The sequence below is a fragment of the Oncorhynchus clarkii genome, chromosome 5, assembly GCF_045791955.1.
Source record: "Oncorhynchus clarkii lewisi isolate Uvic-CL-2024 chromosome 5, UVic_Ocla_1.0, whole genome shotgun sequence".
Classification (NCBI taxonomy): domain Eukaryota; kingdom Metazoa; phylum Chordata; class Actinopteri; order Salmoniformes; family Salmonidae; genus Oncorhynchus; species Oncorhynchus clarkii.
Window position 1 is genome coordinate 94,264,998 of NC_092151.1, and position 13,032 is coordinate 94,278,029.

The following is a 13,032-nucleotide window of genomic DNA, read 5'->3' on the forward strand; positions in this document are numbered from 1 at the left end:
ACCAGTATGTATAGTATTACAGATATACCAGTATGTATAGTATTACAGATATACCAGTATGTATACTATTACAGATATACCAGTATGTATAGTATTACAGATATACCAGTATCTATAGTGTTACAGTTATACCAGTATGTATAGTATTACAGATATACCAGTATCTATAGTATTACCATCTACAGATATACCAGTATGTATAGTATTACAGATATACCAGTATGTATAGTATTACAGATATACCAGTATCTATAGTATTACCATCTACAGATATACCAGTATGTATAGTATTACAGATGTACCAGTATGTATAGTATTACAGATATACCAGTATGTATAGTATTACAGATATACCAGTATGTATAGTATTACATATATACCAGTATGTATAGTATTTCAGATATACCAGTATGTATAGTATTACAGATATACCAGTATGTATAGTATTACAGATATACCAGTATGTATAGTATTACAGATATACCAGTATGTATAGTATTACAGATATACCAGTATGTATAGTATTACATATATACCAGTATGTATAGTATTTCAGATATACCAGTATGTATAGTATTACAGATATACCAGTATGTATAGTATTTCAGATATACCAGTATGTATAGTATTACCATCTACAGATATACCAGTAGGTATAGTATTACCATCTACAGATATACCAGTATGTATAGTATTACAGATATACCAGTATGCATAGTATTACAGATATACCAGTATGTATAGTATTACATATATACCAGTATGTATAGTATTTCAGATATACCAGTATGTATAGTATTTCAGATATACCAGTATGTATAGTGTTACAGATATACCAGTATCTATAGTATTACAGATATACCAGTATGTATAGTGTTACAGATATACCAGTATGTATAGTATTACAGATATACCAGTATGTATAGTATTACAGATATACCAGTATGTATAGTATTACAGATATACCAGTATGTATAGTATTACAGATATACCAGTATGTATAGTATTACCATCTACAGATATACCAGTATGTATAGTATTACAGATATACCAGTATGTATAGTATTACAGATATACCAGTATGTATAGTATTACATATATACCAGTATGTATAGTATTACAGATATACCAGTATCTATAGTGTTACAGTTATACCAGTATGTATAGTATTACAGATATACCAGTATGTATAGTGTTACAGATATACCAGTATGTATAGTATTACAGATATACCAGTATGTATAGTATTACAGATATACCAGTATGTATAGTATTACCATCTACAGATATACCAGTATGTATAGTATTACAGATATACCAGTATGTATAGTATTACAGATATACCAGTATGTATAGTATTACAGATATACCAGTATGTATAGTATTACCATCTACAGATATACCAGTATCTATAGTATTACCATCTACAGATATACCAGTATCTATAGTATTACCATCTACAGATATACCAGTATCTATAGTATTACCATCTACAGATATACCAGTAGGTATAGTATGTAAAGCTAGTATACTGGCTCCATGAGAGGCAATAGGTTACTGTGTTTTTGTGGCAGGATATTATGTCAACAGTCACAAAACAGACAGTTTCAGGATGTGTCGTCCAAACGTTGTAACAACCCTCAACTACACAGAGTGTAAAAAAACAAATGAAGAACACCTTCCCAATATTGAGCTGCACTCCCCTTTTCTCCTCAGAAGAGACTCAATTCGTCAGGGCATGGACTCTACAAGGTGTTCGAAAGTGTTCCACAGGGATGCTGGCCCATGTTGACTCCAATGCTTCCCAAACTTGTGTAAAAGTTGGTTACATGTGCTTTCGGGTGGTGGACCGTTCTTGATACACACGGGAAACTGTTGAGCGTGAAAAAATCTGCAGCGTTGCTGTGTTTTTTTTGACACAGACTAGTGCTCCTGGCAACTACTACCATACACCGTTTTTACATTTAAAAAAAATGAGCAGACACTCTTACTCAGAGCGACTTACAGTAATGAGTGCATACAGTACTAGTCAAACGTTTGGACCCACCTACTCATTCAAGGGTTTTTCTTTATTTGTACTATTTTCTACATTTGTAGAATAATAGTGAAGACATCAACACAATGAAAAGAACACATATGGAATCATGTAGTAACCAAAAGAAAATGTGTTAATTAAATCAAAATACGTTTTATATTTGAGATTATTCAAAGTAGCCACCCTTCTTTGCCTTGAGGACAGCTTTGCACACTCTTGGCATTCTCTCAACCAGCTTCACCAAGTGGCTCTAACAAGTGACATGAACAAGGGATCATAGATTTCACCTGGTCGGTCTTTTTCATGGACAGGAGAAGGTGTTTCTAATGTTTTGTACAGTCAGTTTATTTCCACTTAACTGTAAATGTTTTTTTTTAAAGTTAAAGTTAAGCATCTTTGATTGATTTAGTTTTGCTTTTTTAAGGCCTTTTATTTGCATGTGCCTGGAAAATATTTAAGCTGAGGCCCGTGCCGGGTAATTGTGGAGTCTATGTCTGTGTGGACATGGTATTTCTACGACTCAGAACAGAATCTTCCACGTCTATCAACTTTCCATCATATGACCCTAGTTATTCTAAAACTAGATTGTACTAGCTCTAGTACAAAATCGTGTTTAGCCTAATTAAGGTGTAGGTTACTAAGTTTTCTGTGGGCCTGTTATGTAAAATAACAGGCAGTTACAGGAGCTGGCTGAATGAATGTACGATGTGACAGTTGGCCCTCAACTGACATGCAAATTACCAGGAGGTCATTTGACTATGAGATGGTGAAATGTGGGTGTTTCAGACAAGACAAGGGACTATGTCATTTGACAAGAGTCGGCAAGTTGAGGCTTGTTACAGTCACAAATGCAAGAACCACAACCTAAAGAAGAAACCTGGCTAAAAATATGTCCCTTCTCACCTTTGTCAGCATGTAGCCACTAGCCATCCTCTCTCAGCCAGGCCAGCTGATCCTAGGGCCTAGGCAGCATCCTCCTCTCAGCCAGGCCAGCTGATCATAGGGCCTAGGCAGAATCCTCCTCTCAGCCAGGCCAGCTGATCTTAGGGCCTAGGCAGCATTATCCTCTCAGCCAGGCCAGCTGATCCTAGGGCCTAGGCAGCATCCCCCTCTCAGCCAGGCCAGCTGATCCTAGGGCCTAGGCAGCTTCCCCCTCCACCAACCAGGCCAGCTGATCCTAGGGCCTAGGCAACTTCCCCCTCTCAGCCAGGCCAGCTGATCCTTGGGCCTAGGCAGCTTCCCCTTATCAGCCAGGCTAGCTGATCTTAGGGCCTAGGCAGCTTATCCCCTCTCAGCCAGGCTAGCTGATCTTAGGGCCTAGGCAGCTTCCCATTCTCAGCCAGGCTAGCTGATCTTAGGGCCTAGGCAGCATCCCCCTCTCAGCCAGGCTAGCTGATCTTAGGGCCTAGGCAGCTTCCCCCTCTCAGCCAGGCTAGCTGATCTTAGGGCCTAGGCAGCATCCCCCTCTCAGCCAGGCTAGCTGATCTTAGGGCCTAGGCAGCTTCCTCCTATGCAGCATGTGTGTGAAGAATGCAGGACAGCACGGACCAGGGGGTTGGTGTTGGTTAGTCCTGGGTAACATCCCAAATGGCACCCTATTCCCTATATACCCTATTCCCTATATAGTACACTACTTTTGACCAGAGCCATGGATCCTGGTCAAACTTAGTGCACTAAATAGGGAATAGGCTGCCATTTGTGGTGATGAAGGTGCTCCCATGCAGCAGATGGCAGGGCTGTCCCCTCCTCCCCTCCTCTCCTCTTGGTCATGTCTGCTGTGAGGAGAACAATGCATCTCTTCTCTCAGAGCTAACCCTGATTAGGGAGGGGACATGGTTTTCACCCCCAGACAGCTGGCAGGCAGCGGGCCTCACACACCCGGCTGGCACACACACACCCCTCACAGGCATACACACACACACACACACACACACACACACTCCACCATGTCCACACAGACATAGACTCCACAATTACCCGACACGGGCCTCAGCTTAAATATTTACCAGGCACACGCAAATAAAAGGCCTTTAAAAAAATAAAAATAACAATCAATGATGCTTCACTTTAACGTTCAACTTTCACTGCTGCTCATCTCCAGCTTCCATGTCTAGTTGATATTACTACGTTAATGCTATGTTCGGATTATAGCACAGAAACTTTTGTCTGAATTGCAGGTAGGTTAGTAAGCTTGATCCAAGCAGTACATTTGCCATGCATGGTTTATTAATCAAATCAATCAAATGTATTTTATAAAGCCTTTTGTTTTTTTTCCATCAGCAGTTGTCACCATGTGTTACAGGGATCGCTCAGATTACATTTTCCACAAGGACAATAAAACAATGGGTAAAATCACGATATAATATTTCACGATATAATATTTCACGATCTAATATTTCATGATAGAATATTTCACGATATAATATTTCATGATAGAATATTTCACGATCTAATATTTCATGATAGAATATTTCACGATCTAATATTTCATGATAGAATATTTCACGATCTAATATTTCATGATAGAATATTTCTTGATAGAATATTTCATGATAGAATATTTCTTGATAGAATATTTCACGATAGAATATTTCTTGGTATAATTGTGTATGGTATACTATATGAGGAGTTTATAATGTTGTGAAAATTAAAGTCCGTTTAAAATTAATGCTCTGCTTCACAATAGTGCCCCAATTTTCTCTTTCTAGTCACAGCGTGCTATAGCTAATTACTTCATCTCCCCAACTGCTAACAACAACGAAACGCTTTACATTACACAGGCAGGCGACTACCAGCTGTCTCTCTGCTATGTGCACGGTGCTGCTCAGCTCTGCTCTGCAGTCCCGACTCTACTCGCCCTGCCCCCTGTTCTCGCTGTGCGCGCTGCGCTCTGCGCGCTGCGCTCTGCGGTTCTGATCTCTGAGGGACTCCGAGCTCTCGCATTCCAACCATTCCAGTCTCCGCGAACAATCGGCCCTCAGTTATTTATGAGCAGCGCTTTCTCTCTCTCCCGACTCAGTCTGTTGTGAAAGCTTCTCAGAGACGCACACCGTAGCAGTGCACTCTCTCAGCGGAACGTAGTATACTCAGGATACGAATTTATACTTTCCAGTTATAGGACGTTCTATTAGGATTGCATTACGTTTAAAAGAAATATAAACGATATAGACCTACGGCGTCCACAACTTGTTTCCGTGATGACAATGTAAATAGGTAAGATTATAGTTTTGCTGCTTTTTTTTAAAATGAGTTACTTTACGCATGGTGGGGTCTTTCAAAGTATGACTTTAGGCGCAAATCCAGATTTTTTTCCCCCCTTTTGACTTTATTATAAGACCAAAATCATATGTGGATAGATTGTAAGAAAGGATAGTTAATGTTGTAATAGTTGTCATTTTAATTCAGAATTACACACACACACACACGTAATACTTAGGAATGTCGGCTTTGGTCTGTGATCATGTCTGTCTAAGGAGCCGCTGTAGACAATAGAGACTTTATTTGAACTTTATTGGCACTGCTTATCAATTGGTTTATTGGGCTATATGTTTTATGTGCCTCGTTGAGACAGGAATGTTGTCATACATGGGGAGGCAGCAGTTTAGTTCACGCTCTCTCTATTCATTGTGGCTATGTGTGTTGGCCATAGAGGCTATAGAGAATTTAGTCCCACATATACACACCATTTAGACTGTATAGTAAACAACACAAAATAGCCTCAAGGAATGTGTGGCCTGATATCTGTCATAATATGTGAAATGTTCTGGAAAGTAAAAAAAAGGCCAGGTTAGCCTAGTGGTTAGAGTGCAGGGACGGCAGGGTGGCCTAGCGGTTAGAGTGTAGGGACGGCAGGTCAGCCTAGTGGTTAGAGTGTTGGACTAGTAACCGAAAGGTTGCAAGTTCAAATCTCCGAGCTGACAAGGTACAAATGTGTCGTTTTGCCCCTGAACAGGCAGTTAACCCACTGTTCCTAGGCCGTCATTGAAAATAAGAATTTGTTCTTAACTGACTTGCCTAGTTAAAAAAAATTACAAATAGTGATTAGGCAATTGATTGGAATCTGCAACGTTTGCAACAGGAAATGACTGACTCAATATAATAATATCCACAAATAAATCGTTCCTTAACTACAATACTTCTGGTTTTGGGCTTTTCAAAAATAATCTATAGTGACATATGGCATGACCTGCTGGTAAGCCCATGCTATTCAGAGCATATGGTATGCTTGCATTTATGCTACCCTCAACGCAATTTAGAATTGCCCATACCATACATACCTAATTGACATATATTTCAAATAGAAATATGGAATATATGTACCAATATCTGAAATACAAATCTAAATATATGTCTATATTACCTAAATATATGTACATGTTTAATTTTAGTGTTTTTTAAAAGTTAAAAAAAAAAAATATGTTTGAATATTTTTGGCATGTGTAAATATATTTACGTGGTATTGCTTATCCATCCATATATGGTAGTATGCATTTTACATACATGTGCTATTCATATATTTACATGTATTTAAAAAAAATATAGATATATATTTAACATTATGAGTGACTATTTATGGTCAATATATTTATATATGAATAACACGTATTTTTATATATGAGTAATACATAGTTCATAATGTATGGTGATATACGTGTAATAAATGTAATTAAATGCATGTCAAATGCAATATAAAAACCACAAAGAATTAACACAAAAAAAATGGATTGCTTCCATTTTTGAGCTCAGAAAGCCACTGGAAGGTCGCATCTGAAAAACAAAATATAGTGTACAAATGACCTCTGTGCACTTATCAACTCTATTTGAAAATACGATCTTTAGACAAGTGAACAGTTACCCTGAGACAGAAACTCAGCGGGGGAAGAAAAAAAATCTACACAATATTTTTTTTTTTTAAATGAAGGGTTAATGTTTGACTACCCAATGAGATCGGGCTACCTGACTTGGTTAGGCTCCACTGTTAGCAAATGTTCAGTCGGAGCCAGTTGCAGGTTAGGTGAATTACAAGTTAGGATAACTAAATTGGCAGGTTAGGTGAATTCATGTGGTAGGTTAGAAGAATTAGGTTAGGAAAAGAGTTAGGGTAAGGATTAGTCGACCGCATGAGTTAGCCAGACTTAATCAGGTCGTGACAAATGTTCATGAACATCAAATTGATACTTACTATGCAGATTCCTTAACCTCCAGTGTCCATTTTCAGACTCACAACTTGACAGTTACCCTGTGAATAATGCAGAGATAGAAAGTCAGTGAAACATTTCCAAGACTAAGAATAAGGGGTTAATGTTTAGGAACTAGCTAGCTAAATGATACAAAACATTAACTTACATTGGTTGGGGTCTGTCCATAGGGAGTTGAGGCTCCAGAGGCTTATAAACAGTTATTGTGCTGATGTTGCTTCCAGCGACAGTTTGGAACTCGGTAGAGTGAGTGTTGCAAAGGAGGACAAGTTTTTACGCGCCTCAGCACCTCAGCACCTCAGCGGTCTTGTTCTGTGAGCTTGTGTGGCCTGCCACTTCGCGGCTGAGCCGTTGTTGCTCCTAGACATTTCCACTTCATAATAACAGCACTTACAGCTCTAGCAGGGCAGACATTTGTTGGAAAGGTGACATCCTATGTTGAAAGTCACTGAACTCTTCTGTAAAGGCCATTCTACTGCCAATGTTGGTCTATGGAGATTGCATGGCTGTGGCCTCAACTTTATACACCTGTCAGCAGCGGGTGTGGCTGAAATAGCCAAATCCACTCATTTAAATGGGCGTCCACATACTTTTGTATATCTAGTGTATGCTTTTTGATGACATTATATCATTATGAGATGACTATTAGATAGTGTAAGGGGGTAATACATGATCAATTATAACGGCATCATAATGCATTATAAGACTTGTAGATGTAGTATTTGATTTAGCTAATTCTCTTACTGCTCCTGTCTCTAGATCTGTGGTTAACTAATAATCCAAACCACCAAAGTTCAACACAGCACATTCACTTATATATTCTCTGATTGACTGAGATGAGAACTGCTGAGGAGTCTTCTGGCACGGTTCTACACCGTCTAATCCAGGAGCAGCTCCGTTACGGGAACCCCACAGACACCCGTACCCTCCTGGCCATCCAGCAGCAGGCCCTGCGTGGAGGCAGCAACAGCAGCGGAGGAGGCGGTACCGGATCACCCCGCTCCTCTCTGGAGAGCCTGACCCAGGAGGAGTCCCAGTTCATCCACATGTCCACCAGACAGGACCCCCAGGGTCAGGAGTACCAGGGGGACTACAAACACTGTGAGAGGGACTCCGTGTGTCACCTCTACCAGCTCCACAGACACGGAGAGGAGCTGCCCACCTATGAGGAGGCCAAGGCCCACTCTCAGTATCTGGCCTCGGTAGGAGCCCAGCGGGGTCAGGGGCTTGAGGTGATGGATCACCAGGGAGGGGGCCAGTGGGACTTGAAACGGGAACACGCCCGCTCCCTCAGTGAACGGCTCATGCAGCTCTCCCTGGAGAGGAATGGTGGATCATGTGGATCCAGAGACAGTCTGCCCCTCAGCTCAACACAGAGTTACCCACAGCTTTCCAATGGCCACTGTGGGCCTGTTGACCACCAGGGACCAGAGTCTCTCCAGTACTCCGATCAGAGGGGACCTCCCCCGGACTACTACCCCTTCCTGGTCAGGCCTCCTGGATACATGCTCAGCCACTCACAGGAGGCACACGGACACTACCACCAGGAACCTCCTCCCCCATTCCACTCCCAGCACAGGTAAATAGAACACACACACAAGACAAGCCAATATGAATGACATTATATGGATTATGGGTTCCCAGTTAATTTAAATAATTTCTATAATTAATTTTTATTTTGCCTTTCTTTAGCCAGGTAAATCATGGAGAACGCGTTCTCTTTTACAATAACGACCAGTATCCCTGTGTTATCTATATGGGATGAATATACCCCAATGACTCTACTTGGTTATAACCACGTGAATGATGCAGTTTGATTCAATGATTCAAAGTATTATAGATATAGATGTAGACTCCATCCTCTCCTCTATTCTCCTTAGGTATGAACCTGACCATGCCCAGATGATTCGTCACAGTGTCCATTCTGGTCCAGAGGTCTACATGAGCCACGCCAACCCCAGTGCCCACAACAACAGTGCCCAGATGGACCTGTTGAGGGAAAATGAGAGACTGAGGAAAGAGCTGGAGGGGTACAGCGAGAAGGCTGCCAGACTTCAGAAGGTGAGAGAGAGGAGACTACTTGCATACGTCCCAAATGGCACCCTATTCCCTATATACAGTGCTTTGCAAAAGTATTCACCCCCCCCTTGGCGTTTTTCCTATTTTGTTACCTGTAATTTAAATTGATTTTTATTTGGATCTCATGTAATGGACACAAAATAGTCCAAATTGGTGAAGTGAAATTAAAAAAATTACTTGTTTCCAAAAATTCCCCCAAAATTTAAAACTGTAAACTGTGTATGTATTTACCCCCTTTGATATGAAGCCCCTAAATAAGATCTGGTGCAACCAATTACCTTCAGAAGTCACATAATTAGTTAAATAAAGTCCACCTGTGTACAATCTAAGTGTCACATGATCTGTCACATGATATATATGTCTCAGTATATATATACCTGTTCTGAAAGGCCCCAGAGTCTGCAACACCACAAAGTAAGTGGCACCACCAAGCAAGTGGCACCATGAAGACCAAGGATCTCTCCAAACAGGTCAGGGACAAAGTTGTCGAGAAGTACAGATCAGGGTTGGGTTATAAAAAAATATCCGTAACTTTGAACATCCCACGGAGCACCATTAAATCCATTATTCAAATGTTTTAAGAACATGGCACCACAGCAAACCTGCCAAGAGAGGGCCGCCCACCAAAACTCACGGACCAGGCAAGGAGGGCATTAATCAGAGAGGCAACAAAGAGACCAATGATAACCCTGAAGGAGCTGCAAAGTTCCACAGCGGAGATTAAAGTATCTGTCCATAGGACCACTTTAAACCGTACACTCCACAGAGCTAAGCTTTACGGAAGAGTGGCCAGAAAAAAAAGCCATTGCTTAAAGAAAAAAAGAAGCAAACACGTTTGGTGTTCACCAAAAGGCACGTGGGAGACTCCCCAAACATATGGAAGAAGGTACTCTGGTCAGATGAGACTAAAATTTAGCTTTTTGGCCATCAAGGAAAACGCTATGTCTGGCACAAACCCAACAACTCTCATCACCCCAAGAACACCATCCCCACGGTGAAGCATGGTTGTGGCAGCATCATGCTGTGGGGATGTTTTTCATCGGCAGTGACTGGGGAACTGGTCAGAATTGAAGGAATGATGGATGGCGCTAAATACAGGGAAATTGTTGAGGGAAACCTGTTTCAGTCTTCCAGAGATTTGAGACTGGGATAGAGGTTCACCTTCCAGCAGGACAATGACCCTAAGCATACTGCTAAAGAAACACTTGAGTGGTTTAAAGGGGAAACATTTAAATGTCTTGGAAAGGCCTTGTCAAAGCCCAGACCTCAATCCAATTGAGAATCTGTGGTATGTCTTAAAGATTGCTGTACACCAGCAGGAACCTATCCAACTTGAAGGAGCTGGAGCAGTTTTGCCTTGAAGAATCTGCAAAATCCCAGTGGCTGGATGTGCCAAGTTTAAAGAGACATATCCCAAGAGACTTGCAGCTGTAATTGCTGCAAAAGGTGGCTCTACAAAGTATTGACTTTGGGGGATGAATAGTTATGCACGCTCAAGTTTTCCGTTTTTTTTTGTCTTAATTTTTAATATTTATTAAAATATTTTGCATCTTCAAAGTGGTAGACATGTTGTGTAAATCAAATGATACAAACCCCCAAAAAAATCTATTATAATTCCAGATTGTTAGGCAACAAAATAGGAAAAATGCCAAAGGGAGTGAATACTTTCGCAAGCCACTGTATTGCGCTACTTTTGACCAGAGCCCTATGGGTCCTGAACAAAATGGCACCCTATTCCCTATGAGCCCTGGTTTAAAGTAGTGCACTATAAAAGGTATAGGATGCCATTGGGGACACAATCCTAATTAGTAACCTTGAATGACTCTGTCACAGCATACATCATATAGGAAGGAGTCTGACTGCTTGTAAACATAGTTTATTGACAGTAATAGTTATGAGTATCATTACAATAGATAAGCATGAATAGGTTTTTATTTCTAAGCCCTGTTGGCTCACAGAGGGTTTAGAGGGAGATAGGGAAGTATACACCTGTGTGTGTGTGTGTGTGTGTGTGTGTGTGTGTGTGTGTGTGTGTGTGTGTGTGTGTATGTGTGTTTTCCAATGCTGCATATCAGTGAGATTAGCCCTCTAGCTGTGCTGTAGCAGGAATGTGCACCGTGGTCAGAGCACAGGGACTTTTCTGTTAATTCTGGAATCATTCATTTCTAGTACCAGACATAGACTCATACACAGGTTATTTTAGTAACAGACAGAGACTCATACACAGGTTATTTTAGTAACAAACAGAGACTCATACACAGGTTATTTTAGTAACAGACAGAGACTCATACACAGGTTATTTTAGTAACAGACAGAGACTCATACACAGGTTATTTTACTAACAGACACAGACTCATACACAGGTTATTTTAGTAACAGACAGAGACTCATACGCAAGTTATTTTAGCAACAGACAGAGACTCATACCCAGGTTATTTTAGTAACAGACAGAGACTCATACGCAGGTTATTTTAGTAACAGACAGAGACTCATACCCAGGTTATTTTAGTAACAGACAGAGACTCATACGCAGGTTATTTTAGTAACAGACAGAGACTCATACGCAGGTTATTTTAGTAACAGACAGAGACTCATACCCAGGTTATTTTAGTAACAGACAGAGACTCATACCCAGGTTATTTTAGTAACAGACAGAGACTCATTTACAGGTTATTTTCACATATGAAAGTACATTGAGAAGACACTTCCGTCTGTCTTTTCATTCAAGACTCCTCCACCTTCCACACACAAACCTCTTCACATGGAAGCTTATGACTACATTCCTTAAAACTTTATTTGCTACATGTGGGGAATTGTCATGCATTGTGCTTGCTACCTGATAGTGTCTTATTAACATGGTTAATGTTGAAGGTACTAGTAGTGCTCCTGTTTCAGAGACCGGACTGTCCTCTATATCTCTGGCTCCTTTGTCCTCCTGCCTCTCCTCTTCCTCCTTATCCTGCTCCCGCTCCTCTTCCTGCTCCAGCCTCCTTCACGTTGGCAGAATGCCACGAGGAGACATGAACGCCCTGACACCTGGGACTCATAACCGCTCAGTTAGGAATGTGGATTCCCACTTCTCTTTAGGAGCAAAGTGTTAGTAATTCGCTTAGGGCACACTGCAGTACTTCCACAATGAACAGGCCAGCCAAGCAATTCATATGTCTCATACATTCTGTATGACATCACAGTCTTGTGAGACCGTGGATCTCTTTAGGGTCAGGTCTTAAAACCTGCTTTTTTTTAATGCTGCTTTTCAACTGTCGGACTTTGGACCAGAGTTTTCAGGCTTTTATGTTTCCACATCTGAGCCCCCCCACCACCAAAAAAAAGCCCCTCAAAATGTGACCACTGGTGGGGATGATCTGTGTTTAAAGCTAGAGACTCTCGGACTGACGGTGTCCTCCTCTTGTGTTTTCTTCCAGCTGGAAGTAGAGATCCAGAGGATATCTGAGGCCTACGAGACCCTGATGAAGGGCTCAGCCAAGAGAGAGACCCTGGAGAAAACCATGAGGAACAAACTGGAGTCAGAGATCAAGAGATTACACGACTTCAACAGAGACCTCAGAGGTAAGGCTACCAGCAGCTAGATGCTAATGCTAACAACACAGCTAGTAATCGCAAATAAGAGTGTTGTTTGATGGACTTACCTGTATAAATAAAGCTAAATACTTAATTACCAGGAGCAGGAGTCCTTGTTGTTTATGTACGGTTCTCCCC

The 13,032-nt window shown here is 41.0% G+C and overlaps 1 protein-coding gene across 1 annotated transcript in view; it reads left to right on the top strand.

The window, feature by feature from the left end:
- The first annotated feature begins 5,052 nt into the window (after nt 1-5,052).
- Nucleotides 5,053-13,032, top strand: part of LOC139409582 (angiomotin-like 2a) — a 15,541-nt gene continuing 7,561 nt past the window's right edge. Inside the window, exons 1-4 of the mRNA XM_071154950.1 lie at nt 5,053-5,248; nt 7,993-8,812; nt 9,114-9,294; nt 12,738-12,882. Coding sequence (XP_071011051.1) covers nt 8,070-8,812; nt 9,114-9,294; nt 12,738-12,882 — 1,069 coding nt within the window. The 5' untranslated portion in view covers nt 5,053-5,248; nt 7,993-8,069. The remainder of the gene's footprint in view (nt 5,249-7,992; nt 8,813-9,113; nt 9,295-12,737; nt 12,883-13,032) is intronic.